At 56.9% G+C, this 22,823-nt stretch overlaps 8 protein-coding genes across 8 annotated transcripts; 4 read left to right on the top strand and 4 right to left on the bottom strand.

The window, feature by feature from the left end:
* Positions 1 to 524: 524 nt before the first annotated feature.
* Positions 525 to 3,152, bottom strand: COQ2 (Para-hydroxybenzoate--polyprenyltransferase, mitochondrial precursor (PHB:polyprenyltransferase); the record flags this gene model as incomplete). The annotated part of the gene is made up of 2 exons (XM_066773469.1): positions 525 to 1,355; positions 2,460 to 3,152. The coding sequence occupies 2 exons, from the start codon at positions 3,150 to 3,152 to the stop codon at positions 525 to 527; spliced, it is 1,524 nt and encodes a 507-aa protein (XP_066636036.1).
* A 958-nt stretch (positions 3,153 to 4,110) lies between these two features.
* SLS55_001981 (uncharacterized protein) lies at positions 4,111 to 8,336 on the top strand (the record flags this gene model as incomplete). Its single annotated transcript, XM_066773468.1, has 2 exons — positions 4,111 to 4,378; positions 4,429 to 8,336. 2 exons carry the CDS (start codon positions 4,111 to 4,113, stop codon positions 8,334 to 8,336), a joined length of 4,176 nt encoding a protein of 1,391 aa, XP_066636035.1.
* A 2,681-nt stretch (positions 8,337 to 11,017) lies between these two features.
* Positions 11,018 to 11,778, bottom strand: SLS55_001980 (uncharacterized protein; the record flags this gene model as incomplete). The annotated part of the gene is made up of 2 exons (XM_066773467.1): positions 11,018 to 11,376; positions 11,448 to 11,778. The coding sequence occupies 2 exons, from the start codon at positions 11,776 to 11,778 to the stop codon at positions 11,018 to 11,020; spliced, it is 690 nt and encodes a 229-aa protein (XP_066636034.1).
* Positions 11,779 to 12,662: 884 nt separating this feature from the next.
* Positions 12,663 to 13,641, bottom strand: SLS55_001979 (uncharacterized protein; the record flags this gene model as incomplete). The annotated part of the gene is made up of 6 exons (XM_066773466.1): positions 12,663 to 12,775; positions 12,837 to 12,865; positions 12,902 to 12,995; positions 13,080 to 13,357; positions 13,408 to 13,490; positions 13,555 to 13,641. The coding sequence occupies 6 exons, from the start codon at positions 13,639 to 13,641 to the stop codon at positions 12,663 to 12,665; spliced, it is 684 nt and encodes a 227-aa protein (XP_066636033.1).
* A 267-nt stretch (positions 13,642 to 13,908) lies between these two features.
* NOP15 (nucleolar protein) lies at positions 13,909 to 15,402 on the top strand (the record flags this gene model as incomplete). The annotated part of the gene is made up of 3 exons (XM_066773465.1): positions 13,909 to 13,942; positions 13,993 to 14,632; positions 14,691 to 15,402. 3 exons carry the CDS (start codon positions 13,909 to 13,911, stop codon positions 15,400 to 15,402), a joined length of 1,386 nt encoding a protein of 461 aa, XP_066636032.1.
* Positions 15,403 to 15,891: 489 nt separating this feature from the next.
* Positions 15,892 to 16,943, bottom strand: SLS55_001977 (uncharacterized protein; the record flags this gene model as incomplete). Its single annotated transcript, XM_066773464.1, has 3 exons — positions 15,892 to 16,398; positions 16,456 to 16,787; positions 16,859 to 16,943. 3 exons carry the CDS (start codon positions 16,941 to 16,943, stop codon positions 15,892 to 15,894), a joined length of 924 nt encoding a protein of 307 aa, XP_066636031.1.
* A 420-nt stretch (positions 16,944 to 17,363) lies between these two features.
* Positions 17,364 to 18,477, top strand: SCS2 (phosphatidylinositol-binding protein scs2; the record flags this gene model as incomplete). Its single annotated transcript, XM_066773463.1, has 6 exons — positions 17,364 to 17,403; positions 17,457 to 17,527; positions 17,584 to 17,606; positions 17,662 to 17,720; positions 17,774 to 17,889; positions 17,944 to 18,477. The coding sequence occupies 6 exons, from the start codon at positions 17,364 to 17,366 to the stop codon at positions 18,475 to 18,477; spliced, it is 843 nt and encodes a 280-aa protein (XP_066636030.1).
* Positions 18,478 to 19,284: 807 nt separating this feature from the next.
* ASN1 (asparagine synthetase) lies at positions 19,285 to 21,303 on the top strand (the record flags this gene model as incomplete). The annotated part of the gene is made up of 7 exons (XM_066773462.1): positions 19,285 to 19,310; positions 19,359 to 19,409; positions 19,462 to 19,487; positions 19,539 to 19,565; positions 19,617 to 19,652; positions 19,706 to 19,854; positions 19,906 to 21,303. 7 exons carry the CDS (start codon positions 19,285 to 19,287, stop codon positions 21,301 to 21,303), a joined length of 1,713 nt encoding a protein of 570 aa, XP_066636029.1.
* Between the last annotated feature and the right edge of the window lie 1,520 nt (positions 21,304 to 22,823).

Raw genomic sequence — 22,823 nt, 5'->3', positions numbered from 1 at the left:
AATAGGGGAGGAGGACCAGGAGGGAGGATGGTGTGGGAGGAGCAAGCACGTGGATCTTCACAGGTATATGTTGTGCAGCTAGCGCTTTTGAGCATCCGGTTGGGAGCCTGGAGTACCTCAAACTTGTTGGTTTCTGGGAAAGGGGACACCAGGGTTTTTCGCTTCGTATTTTCTCTATTGTGGCATTTATTTTTTTCACATCACTCTCGGCACAGGAAAAAAAAAAGAGACGCGCCCCCAATCTGTGTGCGGCGTCTGTTGGTATTGAGACTGGCTACAGGATACAGGGATTTACCCCGGAAAGCACAAAAAACGGCCCCCCTTTCGATTGGATCAACAGCAGTCTTTAGCGGGCGAGGGAATCACAAACGCCTTTGTATATCAATCTTTGTTTTTTCCTTTTCTGTCTCGCCATTGCTTCCGTCAGATTTGTCTCCCATCCGATATCTTGCGCCTTCGGTAAGGCGACGGCTGATCGTCCCCCATCGCCGACGATCTCCCCCGGACCCAGACCAACCAATTTCTCACGCCTCACCACTACTACCACCAGAACAATCCCTAACAAACCTCTCCCAATACGGCAAAAACGCCTCTGGCTGCTCCCAAAATGGCGCGTGCCCCAAGCCGGGAAGCCTGTGGCACCTGCCCTCCCACAGGTTCCCGTACGCCAGCTCATCCAGGTAATCCAGGTTGACAAACGGCTCGTCGGCGCCGTTGACGACGGCGCACGGCACAGCGGTCTCGGCCACGACGCGGACCTGGTCGGCGCCGCGGCCGGCCTCGAAGGCGTCGAACATGACGCGGCGGGCGCGGCCGTCGGTGCGTACGGCGGCGGCGCGGATCCAGGGCGCGCGCTCGCCGCGCGCGGCCTCGAAGGGGAAGGTGTCGAAGTCGCGGGCGGACCAGTGCTCGGTGCCGGCGAGGTTGACGTGCTGGTCGTGCTGGTGGGCGTGTTCTCCTCCTTCTCCTTCTTCATCTCCTCCTTCTTTCCCTTCGCCTCCCTTTTCATTTTTCTTCTCCCCCTCTGCCCCTCCGCCGAGGAAGAAGCCCCTCTGCGTCTGCTCCAGCCCCAGCGACGGCGGCGTGCCCGTGATCATGATGCCCCTGACGCGCACCCCACTCCCACTCCTTTTCCCTCCTCCACCTTCCGATGCCGCCTCTTCCAGCTGCGCCACCATCTCAATCGCATTGTGCCCGCCCAGACTCCACCCCAGCACAACCACATCCCCCACCCCCAACGCCTCCAGCACCTGCAGCGCGGCGTCGCCGTACGCCGGCTGCGTGTACGACTTTTCGTCCGGCGCGTCGCTGCTGGCGCCGTGGCCGGGCAGGTCGAGGGCGAGGATGCGGTGGCGCTGGAGGGAAGGGGAAGATCGAGAGAGCGCGATGAGGGGGAGGAAGATGTGCGAGTGCGAGCTGTTGCCGTGGAGGAGGAGGAGGGTTGGGAGCGGGGAGGGGGATGGGGATGGTGTGCCGGTGTCGAGGACGTGGATGGTGCCGTGGGTGGTGGGGATGGTGTGGGGGGTGAGGTGGAGGGAGGAGGGGGTCGGGGTCGAAGGCATTGTGTCTGTGTGTGTGCGTTTCTAGTCGTTTGGATTTGGTGGGGAGACGAGTGTCTTGTGTTGAGGGGACTCGGATTGTTGATAGGTGGGTAGGTAGGTGGGTGGGTAGGTGGGTGAGGACGTTTATGAGCGTTGCTGCTGTTATCAACAAGTCGAGCGGGGAAATGCGAGCAGGCGAATTGCGTCTTCTTCTCTCTACCCCACTTCCGCGCCGCGGGTCGTCATTATCGTGGGCGGAGCCGCGAAAGCGCTTGGGTAGGTCAGGTGTTGCAGCCTTTGTGCGAAAAGGTGGGTGAGCTGCGGGATAAGAGTGCATTGGTTTTCAGCCCTATGTGAGGGGTTGGGGTACCTACTTTTGTGCACCTGGAGCGGGGCAGTTGCGGGATGGCCGGGGGACTTCCCGTCTCACGCGCGCCGCTTATATGTACATTTTGTTGCTCAGGCCTGTTTTCGCCCGCAAACTTCGCAGCTGAGTTTTCTTTTTCCACTTGTTCCTCGTTAAGACGGGCCATGGAGACCTTCAACCTCGTCGTTCGTGCGTGCCGCCGAAACTTTCACGCATAGCATATCGAATCCGCAACACAACATCTGCTCGCATCTTGTGCTTTGAATTTAGTTAGAAAGCTCCCAGCGAAGTGTGTATTTTTCAGTTGCAATTCTTCATCTCTGCGTGATTGGATGTCGAGATTGACTCTTGATGTTAAAGACAGCTATTTTACAAAGTCGTGACATTTCCCAAATGCCCGTTCCCTACGCCAACAACACCTCCTTCCCCTCCTCCACATCATCCCCATACCACCCAAACAGCCTCGCCAAATACTCGCCCAGCAACCCCGCCGAGATGGCGCCTCCGGTCATCCAGCATCCATTCCTAAACCACCACCAGCAATCCGCCACGCTCTTCAGCCTGACCCTCCAGATCATGGTCCCCAGCGTCGCCACGGCGCCGCCCACGCTCCCGACGAAGAAGACGGGACCGGCACCGACGGCCGCGCCGGCGGCCGCCAGCAGCGAGACTTGGACGGCGGCCAGCCCGCACAGGACGGCCTTGGTGTTGTTCTCGTGGGCGAGGGCGATGCTCTTGATGCCGGCCCTGACGTCGTCGCGGATGTCCATGTGCGCGTAGATCATGTCGTACAGCACCGTCCACGCGACGCAGCTCGCGTACAGGCAGCCCGCGGCCGTCGCGGCGACGGGGTCGCTCAGCAGGTCGACGTGCAGCGCTGGGAAGCCCATGGCGGCGCCCCACGAAAACGTCAGGCCGAGGACGGCCTGCGGGTAGTAGGTGACGCGCTTGGCGAGCGGGTACGTCGCGACGAGCAGCAGGCTGGGCGCGCCGTGCAGGAAGCACGCGGGCTGCGGGAACTGCAGGAGCACCGCCAGCCCCGCGAGCAGCTGGGCGCCGGTGAAGACGACGGCGGCGCCCGGCGTGACGGCGCCGCGCGCGATGGGCCGCAGCCGCGTGCGCGCGACGTGCGGGTCGAGGTTGCGGTCCCACAGGTCGTTGATGGTGCAGCCGGCGCCGCGCATGACGAGGGCGCCGGTGAGGAAGAGCAGCGAGGTGCCGGCGACAGCGGACGGGGCGGCCATGGGCGTGGCGAGCGGCGCCGCGAGGAGCGTGCTGAAGAGGCAGGGGAAGAAGAGGTAGTAGGTCCCCACTGGCTTGTCGAGACGGACTAGTTCTGCGTAGGGGACGACGGGGGCGGGGAGATAGGAGAGCAGGCCTGTGGTGGGCGGGTGGTAGGCGGGGAATCTGTCGCCATTTGTTTGGATTGGAGTCGCTGTCTGCGCTTGCTGGGTGGGCGCGCTGGAGGTGTGGAGTATGCGGGTTGATATGCGGCCAGGGTCTTGGGGCTGGCCATTTGCTCGTGTCAACTGCAGACGCTGAGCATTTGCGGAGAATAGTGGTCTTGCCGGCGTTGTCCGGAAATGAGATGTTGATGTGCGGAGGGTGAGGCTCCCGGAGGCCTTGTGCAATCCATGCCGACTGTGGCGTTGTAAGGTGTGTAGCAACAGCATGTCGATGCCGAGTGGGAATCAGAAGAATAAATTAGAATAGCTCTTTCCTGGAAAAATGCGTCGACGGCATCCGGGGTTGTCTAATCGTTGTAGTGAGCGGTGGAGACAATCGACGCCGACTACTGGGTCAATTGCATCAAACCCGGTTAATAGGCTCACTGGGTCAGGCCGCTTGGCCGAGCACCGTCGCTTTTTCGGTGAGGGGAGAGGAACGAGGCTGAGGTCGAGGGCGCTGACTTTCTTGTGGTTGATGGTCTGTGCGCGAGTCGCGCGAAGCTCGACGCCTCCACCAACTGAAGCTCCCGCGCTTCCTCTTCACCCGCCGCCGCCCTTTGCACTTCACCCCGCAACCTTCCGCAGTTCCTGGCCCTCCGTCTCGACGCGACCCACGCGCCCGCCGCTCTCCGGGTCACTGCGCGAGTATGAGAATACCGTCGCGCCCAAGTGACGCGTTCCGAACCCAACCTCAATCCCCGCCCGCTTTACCCGCCCAACCATAGCTGCGCCGCCCGCAACTTCGCTGGAAAAAATGCCCGCCCAACGCCCGCGCGCCTCCTTCGAGCCCATTCCGCCCGACTTCGACGTCCAAGCACTCGTGGAGAACACCGAGAATTTTCAATATGTCGATCGCATCTCGGTTGACGTTATCCAGGAACAAGGCATCGAGAAATTCGAGAAGCTTGTTTTGCTGCATGTGGTCATAGGCGGAAAGCCACTCGTCATCGATGGCTTCGAGGATCTCTTGGATCCATGGACCTTCACGCCCGAGTGGCTTGCCGCCAATTGTGGTGACAAGGGTAAGCTGTCGCCCCGACCGCTTCCAAGTCCCTAGCTCACTTCACTTTAGTCGAGCAGGCGCGCAACCTGACCGCCAAAAACAACATAGCCCTTACAATAGCTCACTATCTCAAGAACATGGGGTTGCTGACCAACCAGTACTTCGAAACGTCTTCCAACTACAAGGACAAGAACCGCCAACGCATCTATCTCAAAGACATCGATTGCCCGCAGGTTTGGCACGATAAGTTGAGAGACCAAATTCCAAACAGCCTCTTTTACCTCAACGAGAGCACCGGCGAGATCAACGGCCCAGGATCTGTGGATGAGCCCACCCCCAATGCTCCCGGCGGCCGTAAGAAAGGCCGCGGAATTGCGCGCGCCGGAGACCTGATGAGCAGTCTCCCCCCAGAAATGAGAGCAGAAAACATGATGTGCTACATCGGGCACGAAGGGACCTACACGCCTTCGCACAGGGAAATGTGCGCATCGTTGGGTCAAAACATTATGGTGCATGCGTCAACGACTGTGGGGGAAGACGGCAAACCTGAGAAGCCCGGCAGTTCGATATGGTTCATGACCGAGACCAAAGATCGCCATAGGGTGTCGGAGTACTGGCTTTCTGTCCTTGGTCACGACATTGAAGTCGAAAATCACTTTGCGCAGGTCGCGGCCTGGAAAAGGGCGGATTTCCAGAAATACGTCGTAGAACAACGTCCAGGCGATTTCATCCTGATTCCTCCTATGGCGCCACACCAGGTCTGGAATCGCGGCACAAGAACAATGAAAGTGGCTTGGAACAGAACCACGGTCGAAACACTGGAGATGGCCTTCGACGAAGCACTCCCCAACGCTCGAATGGTCTGCAGGGACGAGCAATACAAGAACAAAGCCATCGTCTACTACACTCTCTTGAAGTATTCGACTCTTCTTAAGCAGGCCAAAATGCAGAGCGAAGCGAGCTCTGAACAAGCAGCCCTTTTACGCTCTAGCCCCAAGGTTCGCCAGGTTCAAAAGGATTTCAAGCGTTTATTCGAACTGTTCAAGCGTATCATACTCTCTGAAATGTTTTCGCAAGACATGCCGAAGGAGCACCCCGAGTTCATGCCTTTCGAGAGCTATGTCACCTGTGCGTACTGCAGAGGTAACATCTTCAACCGGTTTTTGACCTGCAAAGCCTGCGTTCATGCGCTGGGCACCGAAGCCGAGGAACCTTATGACATTTGCATGGACTGTTATGCCATGGGAAGAAGCTGTGCCTGCGTCTCGGGGATGCACTGGGTCGAGCAATGGAGGTGGAAGGATTTGTTATACAAGTACGAGGAGTGGCGGAAGCAAGTAATCGACATCGACAATGGTCGCCTACACGAAAAGACGCCCATGCCCCTTCAGGAAGAGAAACGAAGCCTTCAAAAGAAGACTCTCGCACAGATTTGCCAGGAACAGCTCAAGGCCAGGCCTTTCAAAGACTACCAAAATCCAAATGCGAACGAAGATGAGGAAAAGTCCGACGAGGAAATCATAGTCAACGACGACGGCACCGTACGCCGGACTGCCAAAAAACGGTCAAAGGCGTGGCTTGCGAGTCACGCCAGCTGTCACACCTGTATACACAAGCATCCAAAATGGAAGATGGCCAAATGTACCACATGCGATCTCTGGTATTGTTACGGTTCGCTCTTCCGAGCGCACGACCTCCAGCCACAGACAATCATGGAGAACCCCAGATGGCAATGTCCCCATTGCCGTCGCGTCTGCAACACCGGTGCCTGTCGCCGTGATCCTCGCCAGCGCCCCTACGAGCCAAAGGGGACCCTTCTGGGACACGATACGAGGAAGGTTGCCGATGCCCGGAGCGTCGAGGCGTTGGTTGACTTCAGTGTGTCGAACCTCAACTGGCTAAGGGATGAAGACACAACCCCGGCCGAGTCTGCACGGCTACGGAGGCGCCGTGAAGAAGCCGAACGGGCAAAGCAGATGAATCCTGCCGAAGATGAGAGGTTCGACGGGGAAGATGATGATCCGCAAGATCAAATCGAATACTCACCTGTAGGCAACGACGAGAGCCTTTTGGATCCCGCGCTCCGTTCCAACGATGCAGCTCTGACCGGCTCGTCAGCAATGCGTGACAGCGCAGTGTCGCGTGACCATGATACCCCGCTCTTCGTCGCTCAGGACGAGGAGAATGACCAGGCAACTGCGCTGCCCGTTGATGAAATGGATGCAGACGACAACTCTCTGTACCCCGAACCGAATGGCGTTCAGGTCTTCCGAAGTGCTTCGAAGAGGGGCTTTGACGAGACTGACAACCACATTAAGCTCGTCTCGAAAAGACAGAGAACGGAAAAGTCTAAAACACAGGCGAAGAGTGATGCTACCAGGCAGTTCCTCAAGAAGAAAGAGAAGGCCCAGCTTGAACAAGCAAAGAAGGACGGGAGGTATATCCAGGTGTGGGGCGCAATGAGGGGGCGCAGCGTTATGGCAAGACTCCACCTCCCAAGTGAGAAGCTTGCGGAATTCAGGCAACAGGAATTGGAGAAGCGCAAACGAGCGCAGCTCAGCTCAAATCCCAATGTCCAAGACTCAACGTTGCATGATGTAGCAATCATCCAGTCGGACGTTGCTGCACCGAAGACTGCATCCGCTGCTTCCAACGGCACAAAGAAGAAGTCTACCAAGGCGAGGATAGCGCTCGAGGACGACGACGACTTCGACATCAAGAAGGGCGAAGGCGGTAAAAGAAAAGGATACGCCAAGAAGAGGTATGAAGAGATTGATGTCGACTCCGACGAGGAAGAAGGATCCGACGAGGAGGAAGCGTACCATGCTCCTCGCCATCGCCAACGCCGAAGGCGCAATGACAGCGAGGATTTAGTGGAGCTGCCAGAAGATTGGAAGGATGGTCGGGCGAACCCACGCACAGGCAGACAACGCCAGTCGATGCCTGCCCGCTCCAACGGCGCGCAAATACGTCCTCTGGGGTCAAAGCCAGCCCGCGCGTCGACGGGAGCCATCGAAGTGATATCTGACGACCACGATTCCGATTCCGCCGAAGAAGGAGGCCAAGGTCAACAGCAGTCACAGCATCCCCAGCCGACTGCACCGATGAACCGCGAGCCGACGACCAAGCAGGCCGACGAGAAGGCCGACAAGCAGGCCGAGGAACAGATGGAACGCGAGAATGCCGAAGCGGAGGCCCGCCGCGCTCGCGAGGAGGAAGAGAACCGCCTGGCCAAACTCCAAGCCGCGCGTTGGGCACGAGGCGACGACGACGACGATGACAGTGACGAGGATGTCGAGAACAACGACGTCGGACACCAGCTCGACGGCACCAGCGATCCCGCGCCGGTCTCCTACACCCCATCTGCTTCCCCTCCCAAACGTCCGGATATCGCGCCGATGCAGCCTAACAACAACCCCCCAGTCAGCACCGCTCCTCCTCCTGCTCCTTCCGCTCCTCCACAGCCGCCGCAGCCGCCCAACAGGCCCAGCATCATGTCTCGCTTCGGACCCGGCCGCGGCCGCGGCAAGAAGATCAAGATTGTCTCGGCCGCCAGCAAGCGTCGTCAACCCCCTCCTCCCGCTTCGGCTTCTTCTTCAGCGTCGCCGGCTACTACCGCTCCTGCCGGTGGTGATGCTCGTGGTAGTAGTGGAGCAACAACAACCAACGGCACTTTTTCCGCCGCCGACGCCGACGCCGCAACTACGACGACCACAACCACGACAAAGGCGACAACAACCCCGGTTGTGGTGGCTTCAGGCTTCACGCCGGTCAACAACAGCAGGCGCCGGTACACGACGGAGGAAGTGCAACTCAGCGACACGGAAGACAGCGACGATGGCGGGGTGATTCCGGCCAGAGCAACGCAGACGCAGACGCCGCCGGTGGTGAGGGGGGTGGCTGCTGCTGGGAGGGGGAGAGGTAGGCCCAGGGGCACGGGCAGGGGCAGGGGGAGGCCGAGGAAGACGGCTTATTGAGAGTCGAGTCGCGCGTTGAGCCTTGATGTAGATAGAAGCCGCGGGAAAGGGACGGGAGTGTGCTACGCGGGTTGCCGGGCTTGGGGGATGGATGGTGGATTGGTTATTCTTTTTTTTGTCCTTGTGCTTTCTTTCCTTTCTATTTTTCTGTTTTTTTCCCAGTTACTACTCCTCCTGCGTAGAAGGCGGAAAAGAGCGCGTCGTCGTCTGATCTGAGCAGGGGAGGAGGAAGAAGCCGAAGAGGGTTCGAGATCTGCCCATGCGGTGGTTGGTGGTGGGTGGGTGGCTGCATTACTACTAGCACCAGCAGCTTTTCACTACATGATAGAGCCAAAAAAAAATGGGAAAGAGAGCATATCGATCGAAGCAACAACAACAACTGCTTCTGAGCATGCACATGATGTGACAATGGCTTATAATTACCAATCCTTGCGAGCTTGTACGACTTGTCTGTCTCATCACACGTTCATAGATCGATGCTTGTAAACACTTAAAGAGACATCCATCTACTGCCGTCGAAATGCGAGGACGGCGCGGCAGTAGTGTAATCAAACAATGGCTGCTGGAATAAGTGCTGGGGTGATGCAAAAAGCAAGTAAAACCACGACGACGAAGACTAGAAATCATACATTGTATTTGTCATTTTCTTCCTTAGTTCAACCACCGGCCATTGGATTTTATATAAACATCCCCTGCAAACTCGTTCTGCCACCTAAGGGTTCCCCGCTTAGCGGTGTGGCCTATGGTGCGGATCTGCAGAACTGCCATTGGAGCTCGCAAGAGCACCTTTGGTGTTGATCGCTGCCACCACCTTCCCAGCTGGGGTAGAGGGGGAAAATCGCCGAAAGGGGGTTTTGTACGGGCAACAAGACTAGCGGTGCCTGGACCCGCGCAGTCTGCCTGGATTTTTTGTTGCCTCGTTTTTTTCTTTCTCTCTCTTTTTTCTTTTTTGTTTGAACAGTGCGGGGAATCAATGCTGTCCATCTCAACCCAAGTACGTCTACTAACGCTTACATAGATACAGTCGGAAGGCTAGGATGGCGGGCGACAGTGGGGTGAGTAGACAAGGGCTACGGATAGATACTTGGTGTTGCAAAAAGATGCTGAAACATACCGCGACGAACACCCGTATCTTCGCTTAAGACGGCTGTCGCTTTTCTCTTTCGCTTTAGTCTGCGGATACCGACTCCTTCTTCTCAAGAGGCCGAAGCATATCAACACTTCCCGCGAACTCATTCCATCACCTAAGGGTATCCCGCCGAGCGGGGCCTATGGTGCGGGGCGCGGGCCGGATCTATCGATTCGACCCGTTCACCACCACCTTCCCAGCTGGGGCAGAGGGGGAAAATCGCCGAAAGGGGGTTTTTTAGGGACAAAACCCCATTACGGCGGCCATCGCCGCTGTTTCGGGGGTCTCAACTTTTTGAGCTCTCGATTCTTTGAAACATTTTCCTTTTTGTTCCCCCCTTTTTGGGATGGACGGAAACAGCAGTATTGAGTGACGCAACGTATCTTATTATCTACCCGTTGAGTTTGCTGCAGTTCTTGCTGTTGTTTATCAGCTTAGCCCGCGAGCTTTGAACTTCCACCTAAGGGTTCCTACGGGGCCTATGGTGCGGAGTGTCATCTGGCATGGTGATGAAGATCCCATGACCACGCTCCACCACCTTCCCCGCCGGGGTAGAGGGGGAAAAACTCTGAAAAGGGCTTTTGTAGAGCGAACGGACTCGCGGTACCATAGTGCCGCTGAGCCTGGTCCTTGACTTTTTGCGTGGTATGTCCATCCTCCGCTTTTACCGACCATGTTTCTTTTCTTTTCCTTCTTTCTTTTTTGTTGTTGTTCGAATCCCAGCGCTCCTTTATAAACTCCACCGGCAAGATCCCGTCTTCCACCTAGGGGTCTTCGGACCTATGGTACGGAGGGTTCGCCCTCCACCATCTTAATCCCGTCACATGAGAATAGGGGGAAAATTCCCGAAAGGGGGTTTTATACACTTGCGGTCCGTTGATGTAAAAGCCATCGGCCCCTGTGGACTTTTTGTCGGCCCTACGTGTCCCTCCCCCTTCTTGTTTCTTTTGCGTGTTGGTGGTTTTGAAGTTCATCTTCACATTTCATTTTTCCTCCCTCCTTCTGTGGTTGTGAGTTCGAAAGTTGAGGAAACGCAGTAAGAAGAAGACTAAGAACAAGAACAAGATTCGCAGCAGCAGCATAATAATGTAGTAGTAGCAGAAAGATTTTCCTCTCCATATTTCCAGAATAAAATTAATTCTAAATCAGGTTGAAGGCAAGCAGGCAGGCAGGCAGGCAAACACCTCTCGTCCCGGGTAACCAACCAACCAACCCCAACCCCAACCCAACCAAGCCGACCGAAAATCCGTCAAGGATATCTAAAAACAAACATTTCCATGCGCCCCTTGCGCAGCAGAGGCCCTCGTCGTTCATGTGAGGGAGGGGGGAAAAAAAGAGTCAGAAGTGTTGTTGTCGCTTCGTGAGCCCCCAGCCAGAGAGTCTCGGACGGAGTAGTATTACCCTCTCCCCATCACTTCGAACCAACAGTCGTCGTCATCGTCGTGGTGATCGAGCACTTATTGGGCAGGGAGCATGCCTGTTACGGAAGAACGTTAGCCTCGGGCCTTCCAGGAGGTGTCGATTCTCCGGATGAGAGAAGGAGAAAAAAGGTCTACACACCAGCGAAACCGCCAAAGTTGTTCATGGCCGCGCCGTCGGGGAAGCTGTTGGAGCCGCACAGGCACGAGCACGTGCAAGCGGAGCCGTCCGCGCACGTGCCGTCGCCCGCAGCAACGGTAGCAGAAGCAGCGGCAGCGGTATCCTCGGCCTGGCCGGCAGCGAGGGTGACGGTGCTCGAGACGGCGGCGGCCGGGGTGGCAGCGATGTCGGCCGTGTCCAGGTCGGTGCCGTTCTGCTGGATCGCGAGCTGCTTGTACGCGGTGAAGGACTTGTCGGAGCTGTCGACGGCGTTGACGGAGAAGACCATGCCCTTGCCGCAGTGGGTTCCCTTTTTCTGCTTGCAGTAGGCCCCTGTTGTTCTCCCGAGTTAGACATCTTTCCTTTTTTGCTTGCTCCCCGCGGGCTGCTCCTTTTTTACTTACAGATCGGCTTGGTGTCGTTGACCATCATGCTCCACGTCACGCCCTCGGCGCCGTCGGGGTTCGGCATGAAGCCCGAGTCGAAGCCGCCCTCCATGGCCTTGCACGGCGCTTCGAACGAGCTCTGGGTGACGGTGTGGTTCATCTCCATGAAGTGGAACTCGACCATGTCGCCGGGCTCGGCCATGATGTTCTCGGGCGAGTACTGCAGCATGGGCGTGGGCTCGCCCGTGGGGTCGGTCGGGGGCTTGACGCCGCCGACCATGACGGTGTGGGTGGCGGCGAAGGCGAGGCCGCTGACGGAGAGGAGGGGGAGGAACGTCGTGATCTTCATTATGTCGGTGGTTTCGTGGAGATGGGAAAGCTGCAAAAGAAGACCGCGCTGCGGTGGGGTATCAAACGTGTCGGCTTGGAATTGGAAAACGAGAGAGAGGAACTGGACTGGAAGAGGCCCAATGAAAGTGTGATTATTACAACGGTGGTCGAAAGAGTGCGTGCAGAGCTGGGGGGACGGGCAGCCGTCTTTAATAAGGGACGGGTCCAGATTGCAGCCGCTGGTGGCGGAGGCTGCGCGTGTCGCAAGACGAGACGCCACAGCCTCTCGGCATCACAGGAACCGCAGAAAGTGGTCTGTCTTTGCCTGGATCTGCGCCGGAGCCTAGTCCTTCACGCCGATTTTCGACGTTGCGGGGCGAAGGCTCTGCACGAGGCCGTACACGTCGTGTGTTGGTGGTGTCTCGGATCGCGTCGCAGGTCTGTGTCAGCCTCCGCTCCCCGCGACTATCTCCGCAATGCCCAACACCAACCGAGGATCAAGCTTCTCCAAGCTTTTGCCGATCATCCTTACATTGCCTGTGTGAGATTGGACAAGACGGATAACCGGCGGCTTCGTCGTGATAAGAACTTTGCACCGCCATCTTCAATCAACCAGCCGGATAGCTGCCATCCGCAGCTTCACGTCGCATTTCTTCAGTGCAAATGTCTCTTTAATTCTGTCGAATTGCCTAGAAGACTGAGTGGTAGCCAAATGTACCGTGCATTATAGACCTCGTGTCCATCCTGTCTTTAATCTGCAGGGATGGGTGTCGATCAGCGACCTGCAACTGGAAATGTGACGTGCCGATATCTTGTGCGCGTAAAAACCTGCCTTGACCAGCTGCAGGTACCAGTCTGCCTTGGCATGCGCCACAGCAGATTGCAAGATCCTATGGGAACGAATCAGTAGCCCAGGCTCTCGGCAAGGTCGGATGGCCCGATGCATACAAAGTACTCGAGAGTTCCAACTAGACCAATTTGCACATCCAATCCAGCGGTGCCGAAACGGAAGGAATCTGCATGTCTGATAAGTAGTATTGTTATGACCATGGGTATCTAACAATCGTTTAGACTGACCGTGGCCCACGAGACTCGCAAGGAGACACCTACCATCAGAAAGTGAAAGTGACTCTCAGCCGGACTGCTGGGCAGACTGCTGCTGAGTCTCGTACTGGTGCTGATAGTAGCCGGCGTAGTACCAAGCCATCTGCATGTTCTTCAACGCGCCTTCCTGGCCTGAAAACAAGGTTAGCGGAACGTTCGGAACAGACGGGAAACGCGGACAGTGCGAGTTCCGCATGAAAGAGGGAGGACACTAACCAGGCGCGGTGGCGAAGGCAGCGCCCGGAACGGGAGGGGCCGACGACGTCTGCGCAGCCTGCTGCTTGTCCGCCTCGCGCATGAGCTGGAGGGCAGCGGCGTCAAACTCGTCGGAAGCCGCAGCGCCATAGGCGTGGTTGGCGACCTGAGGCTCGTAGGTGGTGCCATCGTCTCCCATGTGGGCGTCCTGGGGCTCGTCGTTCGGCTTGGCGCGAGACTGCGCCTCAAGGCTGATGCCCATTTCGACAAGATCCTCGGGCTCGGCAAGGCTGAGAAGACTGTTACCATCATAGGATAGTGCACGGTGCGGGAGTCTGGTGTTACTTACTCAGCTAGATCAAAGATCTCGGCTGGGGTGAGCTTCTCGCTGAGGGGAACCTTCTTGTCCGTCTTCTGCAGGCTGTGGTACTTCTGCAACAGAGCATGTTTGGTTAATAAGTAGGACTTTTCACTAAAGCGCGTGTGGGGAGCTTACTGTGTACTCGTTCACCTGAGCATTCCAGCCCTTGACCAAGGCGCGATCGTCCCAGGCGCCCTGCTCGAACAAGTCGATGCCAGTCATCTTGACGGAAGTGGGTCGAGACTTTGAAGAGTGCAGAGCAGCGTCTTTGGTGAAACTTCAGATGTTGTGGAATCTGATTGATGTTTGTGGAGAGTAGTGGTGGTGAGGCGCGCGCGGCGACCGGGGTGGTAGGCAGCCGCCGCGGCGATAAGTAACAGCCCGGCGCTTCTTCGGCGGACGGCGCACGTCGCAGAAAAAAGTTCGGGCAAGAAACGCCTGCTCAGCAACACCACCTCCGCGCACCCGCAATTCCACCTTTCCCTCAAAATGGCTCCCGAGACCAAGTCCAAGAAGCGCAAGAGTAAGAGAATCCGTTCCATTGTCTACATTCGGCTAATTGACTCTCTACAGGCGGCGGCGCTGTTACTTCGCCTAGCACGAAGAAGCTCAGAAAGTCCGAGGCTCCCTCTCCCGAGGAGCAGCCCGCGCCGGCCAAGATCAGCAAGAAGTCCAAGAAGGACGGTCCCAAGCAGGAAGAAGAAGCCCCCACCACGAGGTCCAAGTCCTCCCGTAAGCGCGCCACCGATTTCTTCGAGGAGGAAGCCGAGGCCGCCGAGAAGTCCACCCCCAAGAAGTCCAAGAAGGCAAAGAAGGAGAAGGATGAGGAGCCCGCCGAGGAATCTACCCCTGTTGTAAAGGCTGCGAAGGGCAAGAAGGCGAAGAAGGAGAAGGTTGAGGAGCCCATCGAAGAGCCTGCCCCTGCTGCCAAGGCTGTGAAGGGCAAGAAGCGCAAGGCTGCCGAGGAGCCCGCCGCGGTCGAGGAGTCCGTCGAAGAGGAGGAGATTGCTGTTGATGGAAGCGATGTTGAGAGTGAGGATGAGGACGACCAGACCAAGGCTCTGCTCCAGGGCTTCGAAAGCGACGACGACGAAGAGGACGGCGAGGATGAGGGCGATCTGTCCAAGCTTCCCGCTCTACCCGACTCGAAGAGCCTGGCTAAGAAGCTGAAGAAGGTCAAGGCGGACGACAGCCCTGGTGTGATTTACATTGGGTTCGTTTCATCACTCTCGAATCACCGCTTGTTCTGCCATGCTAATTATATGTCCCAGTCGCGTGCCCCACGGTTTCTACGAGCATCAGATGAAGGCCTACTTTACGCAATTCGGCCAGGTCAACCGCGTGCGCGTGGCGCGCAACAAGAAGACCGGCCGCAGCAAGCACTACGCCTTCGTCGAGTTCGCCAACAACGATGTCGCCAAGATCGTTGCCGAGACCATGGACAAGTACCTCATGTTCGGCCACATCTTGCAGGTGCGCTACATCCCCGCCGAGCAGGTCCACCCGGAACTCTTCAAGGGTTCCAACAAGCGCTTCAAGGCCGCCCCGCGCAACAAGATGCAGGGTCGCCACCTGCGCCTGGGCATGGTCCGTGAAGACTGGGACAAGAGGATTGAGCGCGAGGAGAAGAGGAGGAAGAGCAAGGAGGGCAAGCTCAAGGAGATGGGCTACGAGTTTGACGCTCCGGCCATCAAGAGCACGAGCAAGGTCCCCAAGAGGAGCGAGGCCGCCGCTGAGGCTGAGGAAGCCGAAGCCCCCAAGACCATAACGGAGAAGCCCCACGACGAGGAAGACCAGGAGGTTGCCGAGGCCATGAAGACCGTCAAGAAATCCAAGAAGTCGAAGAAGAGGGAAAGCACTGGCGCAGTCGAAGAGGAGGAGAAAGAGCCCGTGAAGGTCAAGACGACCAAGGAGAAGAAGACCGAAAAGGCCGACAAGAAGGCCACCAAGCCCAAGACAAAGAAGGCCAAGACTTCTGCTTGAGCGACTGCATCAAAGTCAGAAGAAATTCACCTGTCAGACGATCGGAAATCTCAGCATGAGCTGAAGTAGATATACCCACCACACTGTTCCATACGGACCTTCTGATCAGACTGGAGGTTGCACCTGCATGCTGATGGAGACTTTACGTGCCACTCCTGACAGCATCTGGCTGGCGACTTCCGGCCGAGGGAACTATGATGCGTTTACCAGGAATCATACTTGGTTACTGAGATGGACATGGAGGATTGGCTCGGTAGAACAAAAAACTGGGGGAATAAAAGGAGTTCGAGACCCTAGAGTCCTGGTCTTTATTTTTTTCGAGCAAATATTATGAGGCTTTTCTTCCTAACAGCCACAAATGTCTCCAACCCTTCTTGTGATCCATCATGCAAGTCTGATCTCCGAAATACCCATCGAATCACATAGAGTAAACACCAGCACGCCCCGCCTCGCCTCGCCTCGCCCTACGGGTATGCAATCAATCCAAGCTTATCCGACAATGAGCGCGGCACTGGGGACCATGCCAGCTTCCTTGAGCGTCTGGCCAAAGTCGGTCTGGTCGAAGACCTTTCTGGGAAAGTTCTGAGAGAAAGTGTTTACGGTTATACCGTTCTCCTGAGCCAGCTGATGTGCCAGCTCGAACAGCGTAGTCTCCACAGGTAGCGTCTTCTGCACGGTGCCAGAGGGAAGCGTCAGCCTCAATCTCGTCTCCGTGTATGCGCTCGCAGGCTTCGACGTCGTGGGGCCTGACGAAGTCGGGACAGGTGCTGGCGCAGGAGCTTCGGCCGGGGCTTGTCCCAGTCTCGCTGCCTTCTCCGCCTCGGCCTTTCGCTTGCGCTCGATCTTCTGCGCCTCGATCTGGGCCTGGACACGCTTGCGGGCGTCTATGTCGGCCTGCTTCTCACGGCGTTTCTGTTCTGCTTCCTTCATGCGCTCCTTGGCCTGTAGGGCCTCCTTGGCGTCCTGACCCTCTTTGGTTGCCTTGCGGCGGATTTCCTAAGCGTCGCAAACGTCAGCGCGGATTGAGAAGGCAGAAGAAATGCAATAACTAACGTCGTTCTTTTTCTTGTCAATCTTGTCCTGTTCCGACAGTCCCGCACGCTTCTCAGCGAGCTTCGCGCGCAACTCCTCCAGCCTCGCCTTCTTCTCCTCCTCGGTCAATGGCTTGATCTCCTCGGTCGACTCCTCGAAGTCGACGTGGCCTGACTTGCTAGCGTGGAACTCGGCCTGGGCATGGGTGCGGAACATCTTGCCGCAGTCGTTGCACTTGAGGCTCTGGGCCTGCTCACCCGGACCCGGATCCGGAGGTGCGGTGGCATCTTCGGCCTTGATGTCGTCGAGAGACTTGTCCTGGTTCTTTTCGAGCCAGTCGATGGCGTTTTGGACTAGAGGTTCGTCAGCGCATTGGTGCTGCTGACGGATCGATAGCTAATCCATGGCTCAAAGGCAAACGTACGTGAGCCGGACTTCTTGAGAGCGATCTCAGCGCGCTCCCGGTCGAAGCCCATGTCAACGAGCATGTCGAGGTCGGGGGATGCCATGGCTGCGAAGGTGGAGATTATCCGGATCGAAATGAACACAGGTGCAGAGAGAGCTTCGAGAAGAGACTGTTGAGCAAATGCGCGGTACGCCAGGTAGAAGTGCAAGCTGGCGGGGAGCAGCAGCGGCGGATCGGCGTTAAGGCAAGCGATTCCAAAGTGACGTACAAATAGCGGCTAACCGGATTAGGACTAGCCCCCCAGCTGGCCCAGAATCACACAGCCCGCAACCACCACGGCATACGGCAGTCTTTCCCGCGGTACTTCCAACCCACTCTCTCCACACCCGCTCTTCGCCGGCCTCTACACACCTCGCCGCGTCTTCACTTCCACTCGGTAGCCGCATCACTCTCCGCGCCTCGACGCCGCCCCCTCCCCCGATCTTGCGCGCAAGCCCCTGCCACCTGGCGCCCACGAGACACCATGTCGGTCGAACTGACGCCGCCCGAGCTGGGCTTCAAGAGTATGACGTCTTAGCGAGCTGTCAAGGGTTGCACGATACTGAGTACGCGATAGGGCCCTTCACCACCGAGGTCTCGCAGAGCCTGCGCCTGCGCAATCCTAACAGTGACCCTGTCGCATTCAAGGTACGTCGTCATCGACTTCCACAGGCGCCACTCCGAACGCAATCTAACATGCTCAGGTCAAAACCACGGCTCCGAAACAGTATGCGCTCTCTCTAGCCCCGGATCTCCCGTCAAACGCTCACCACGACTTGCAGGTACTGCGTCCGTCCCAACTCTGGTCGCATTGAGGCTGGCAAGGAGGTGGAGGTTCAGGGTGAGTACACCAAGTCTACATTTGCCGATTATGCGGAGTTGACAGTGTTGCAGTCCTACTCCAGGCCATGAAGGAGGACCCGCCTCCCGATGCCCGCTGCCGTGACAAGTTCCTTGTCCAGTCCGTCGCCGTGACCGCCGACATGGAATTCAGCAACGTTGGCACCATCGTATGAAAAACATTCGGCGCATATGACACAGGGATATGGCTAATTGAGACGCAGTGGAGCCACATTGAGCAGACGGCCAAGCACACGATCCAGGAGAGAAAGATCCGTGTCCTCTTCCTGCCGGCCGACGGAGCCCCGTCCGTCAACGGTGCAACCTCGAACGATGTCTCGTCGCAGCGCTCTCCCTCTCCCGAGGCCGTCACCCCGCAGCGTGCCACCTCTGGCTCCGTTTCCCGTCCGGAGTCTCGTCCGTCTTCGGCCAAGCACACGGGCGAAGCTGCCGGTTCGGCCTTCAACCCCGCCAACTCGTCGATGATCGGCAACGCTGTCTCGAGCGTGACTAGCGCGATCCCCACGTCCACGGAAGAACTCAAGACGCAGCTCCAGGAGGCGCGGGCCACGATCGCGAGGCTGGAGCAGCAGGCGTCCGCGGGACTGAGGCAGCGCAAGGGCGATGCCGTCGGCAGCAAGGACGAGAAGGCGGCATCGAACTTGTCGGTCCAGCAGGCGCCGGCAGGAGGGGTTCCGGTCCAGGTGGTGGCGGGCTTGTGCCTGTTCAGCTTCCTGCTGGCTTACTTCTTCTTCTAAGAGGGCGGACCGTCTCAGATACCACGGGGGGAGGATTTATAGATCTGGGCAACGGACGTTGGTCGGGCCTGGCTCGGTGCATTCACTTGCTTCTGTTTCTTATTCCGATTCTACTACCATACCGCGCACTAGCACAGGCTCTTTCTTTGGGTTAAAATAATGCAATTCCTCGGTCTTCTTCCGCCTGTTTTTCTTGGAGCCAAGCGAGCATCTTCCTTTTTCCGGCAAAGTGGAGTTGGGGCGCTTGCTTTATCAGGGAGTTTGTGTCATAAATGAATGTCTCGTAAACTGCGGACCGCACGGGAACGTGGCCGTAGTATGACTCCAACGGCAACCCAATTGGCCGAGTCTTTTCCGTGGACGATTGCAGAGCGGTGTCCTGCTCGGTGCTGCCCGGGCAATGCACGCATGCTCCCGGCCAGCTGGCGCGCTTCAATTCGCGGTGGGCTTGCAGCGCGGGTGGACGGCGGAAAAATGCAAGGCCGAGTGGGCTTGCGGCGCGAATGGGCGATGGCCTTAATAATCGTGCCGATCTCGCGGGCGTGGACGGCGGGCCTGCAGGGGAGCGGCGCGGCTTAGCGCGGGGCTCTGCTATCAGCCCGCCGCTCTCGGGCCTGCATTTCGTGGAATGGGACATGACATTTCTGCTCCGTGCGCGCCCTCTTCCCCAGTGACTCAACTACGCTCCGGCCAAAACCCCGTTGTTATTTCTACTCGCGGGCTTCTGCTGCGTACTCTGCTCCTTCACCCTCCCCAATCCCTCCCAAAGTCCCCGTCCAGCAGCGCTGCGCGCCCCCCGTCGTCACAATGTGTGGAATTTTCGCCTGCCACCGGTATGTCCGCCTGTCCGGCGCTGCGATAAGCTGCTAACGCGCAATCAGCCATCCCGATGTCCAGAAGTTCAAGCCGACCGCCCTGAAGATGGGCAAGGCGTGCGTATTCCTGCCATTGGCTCCAATTGATTTTGCGCTGACCCTTGTGTAGCATGCGTCACCGTGGCCCCGATTGGAGTGAGCAACACCACCGAGTCCGAACAATGGCAGAGTACTGAACATTCGCAGGTGGCAACGTTATCGCCAACCACACCAGTGAGTTTCGCAAGCCAACTGGCAATCGACCGTTTACTGACCTGTTCGCAGTTCTTGTCCATGAGCGTCTCTCCATCGTCGGTGTTGGTACGCGATCCAACTGCCCGTCCACGACCGTCTTTTTGCTGACACTGGCCCAGAGTCCGGCGCCCAGCCGCTCGTCAACGAGGACGCCACCATTTCGCTCGCTGTCAACGGAGAGATTTACAACCACAGGGTGCTGAGGAAACAGCTGAAGCAGCCCTACAACTTCAAGACCCACTCCGACTGCGAGGTCATCATTCCTCTGGTACGCGCTTTCGCTCGCTCTGCTGGTGCTGCGCTTGCTGACTTTGAGTAGTACCTGGAGCATGACATCGACGCCCCCAAGCACCTGGACGGCATGTTCTCGTGGGTCCTGCACGACAAGGCCAAGGACAGGGTCATTGCCGCCCGCGACCCCATCGGTGTCACTTCCATGTACATGGGCAGGTCCAGCACCATTCCCGGCGCCGTCTTCTTCGCCTCGGAGATGAAGTGCCTGCACCCCGTGTGCGACGAGATTACCACCTTCCCTCCCGGTCACGTCTACGACTCCGAGACCGACAAGCTCACTCAATACTACACTCCCCAGTGGCTCGTGGAGCCCAGCAACGTCCCCTCGACCCCGGTCGACCTCAAGGCCGTGAGACACTCGCTGGAGAAGGCTGTGAGGAAGAGGCTGATGGCTGAGGTGCCTTTCGGTGTTCTTCTGTCTGGTGGTCTTGACTCGAGTCTGGTTGCCTCGATTGCCCAGAGGGAAATTCAGAGGGTCAACGAGGTTGCCAAGATCCAGAGGGACGACAACACCACTGGTGATCTGGTGGGTATCGACGACGACAACCGCCTGACGACCGTTCAGATGCTGCCTGAGCTTCACTCGTTCTCCATCGGTCTTCCCGGCGCTCCCGACACCAAGGCCGCCGAGGAGGTTGCCAAGTTCCTAGGAACCAGGCATCACAGTCTTACTTTCACCCTAGAGGACGGTCTTAACGCTCTCTCGGACGTCATCCACCACCTCGAGACGTACGATGTCACCACCATTCGTGCCTCGACACCAATGTTCTTGCTCAGCCGTAAGATCAAGGCCATGGGTGTGAAGATGGTGCTGAGTGGTGAGGGTTCCGATGAGATTTTCGGCGGTTACCTCTACTTCCACGCTGCGCCGGACAAGAAGGAGTTCCACGAGGAGACTGTTCGCCGTGTCAAGAACCTGCACTTGGCTGACTGCCTGCGTGCCAACAAGTCGACGATGGCTTGGGGTGTTGAGGCGCGTGTTCCTTTCCTGGATAGGGAATTCCTGCAGCTGTGCATGAACATCGATCCTCAGGACAAGATGATCACGAAGGAGAAGATTGAAAAGTACATCCTCCGCAAGGCTTTCGACACCACCGACGAGCCCGAGACCAAGGCATACCTGCCCGACAAGATTCTGTGGAGGCAGAAGGAGCAGTTCTCGGACGGTGTCGGGTACGGGTGGATCGACGCTCTCAAGGACAACGCCGAGCTGCACGTCAGCGACGAGGACATGAAGAACCCCAAGCCCCACTGGGATGACATTCCCGACACCAAGGAGGCATACTGGTACCGCTGCATGTTCGACGAGCACTTCCCGCCGTACTGCGCCGGTACCGTGCAGAGATGGGTTCCCACCTGGTCGAAACAGACGGATCCCAGCGGCCGTGCCATCAAGACTCACGAGCAGGCATACAAGGAGTAAAAAAATCAAAGCGCGGGATTTGCTGCTGCTGCTGCTGCTGCTGCTGAAAAATTTGGGCTTTCTTCTTGGCAATTATAGGGTCCTTTTGTGTTGATGATTTGTAGATCGGGGATGCCTTTTGATGAAGCATCATCTGTACGTGTGTGTGTATAGTATTAGATTTGACTTCGACCTTTTTTTTTTTTTTCCTAAAACGTCATGATTGAAATGTTCGATCTTTGAAGTATGTATGTATGACAAAAAGACCTGCATGTAGAAACGTGCATACATAGCAGCGCATAAGTTCGTTCCCAGGATCTGGGGGGTCTCGAAGTTCGCCCTGGCAACGCGTGACACAACAGCAGCAGCAGCAGCAGCAGCAGCAGCAGCACAACAGCAGTAAGTAGTACATAGTCCAATATGTGCCGGAAGACGAAAAACATGGGTGCAGGGGAAATTTCTCACAGTTAGTCGTTGTTCCCCGCCTGGCAAAAAAAAAACCCCCCTGAACGTCACCATTCCTTTTTTTTTCTTTGGTTGGTTGGTTGGTTGTTGGCGGCCCCTCCTCCCCCAAAATACATACACACCCCACGAGCCTCGAGATATGTACCTACGACGAGAGTGGGAGACATGTGGAAGGGAAGAGAGCACTGACACGTCGGTACAAAAGAAATTGCCTACCCGCATCTGCTTCATAAAAAAATCTCTCACCGGGTGGGTAGTTGAATACAAGATGCGGACGTAAATGTACGTTTTAAATGCATATGTTCACGTCCGGATCTTGTATTCAACTGCCTACACCAACTTGATAATGTGTTTGACGGTGTACGGCACTCGTGGAATTTCTTCGGTCATCAACAAGAGGCGACTCAATGTAGCCTTATGATTGGATAACCCAGTACACCGTCAAACACGTTAACGATGATGGATGTTTAGCGCATCATGGTGTAGATCCTCGGAGCATTTTCCCGATTGGAGTTTTGGATCTTCGTTTCTCATGTGGGTTGGGGGGCCATGGCACAATGGCGACGTCGCCGTCGGCGTTCGCCGTGGCACTCCAATCGCAAGCAAAGAGGGGAAAAGAAGGTTGGCTAAATGATGAATGTAGGATGGAGGATGAAGGATGGAAGATCGAGTTGGGCCGCATTTTTCGCGATTGTTTAGTTGATGATGTTGGTGGTCAATGGTTGTAGGAGAGAAGGCGGTCAAGCCCGGCCGGCGACAGTATCCGTAGTAATGGAGGTACAGATAAACTCATCGTGTTGCTTCCGCGCTTAATTAGCGTTGATGTCGTGTTCAAAAGAGAGTTTGTTGTGCGTGAGTCGGTTTGCCCTTCCTGACTTGTTAGCTCCGGGTCTTGACTCTCCATTCGGCATTCTTAATGCAACGTCAATCCTACCTACTACTGCGTACCACTTTACCCCACACTACTAGCCGCTACTACCACCTATATAAAGAAACATCTTCTTCCCGTTGTTCACTGTTTGTTTTCCTACCGTCCCTTCCAACGACCAAACAACTTAACAACAACAACAAACCTT

Source organism: Diplodia seriata (assembly GCF_021436955.1).
Source record: "Diplodia seriata strain FDS-637 chromosome Unknown scaffold_2, whole genome shotgun sequence".
NCBI lineage: Eukaryota > Fungi > Ascomycota > Dothideomycetes > Botryosphaeriales > Botryosphaeriaceae > Diplodia > Diplodia seriata.
This window is presented reverse-complemented; position numbering and strand designations above follow the sequence as displayed.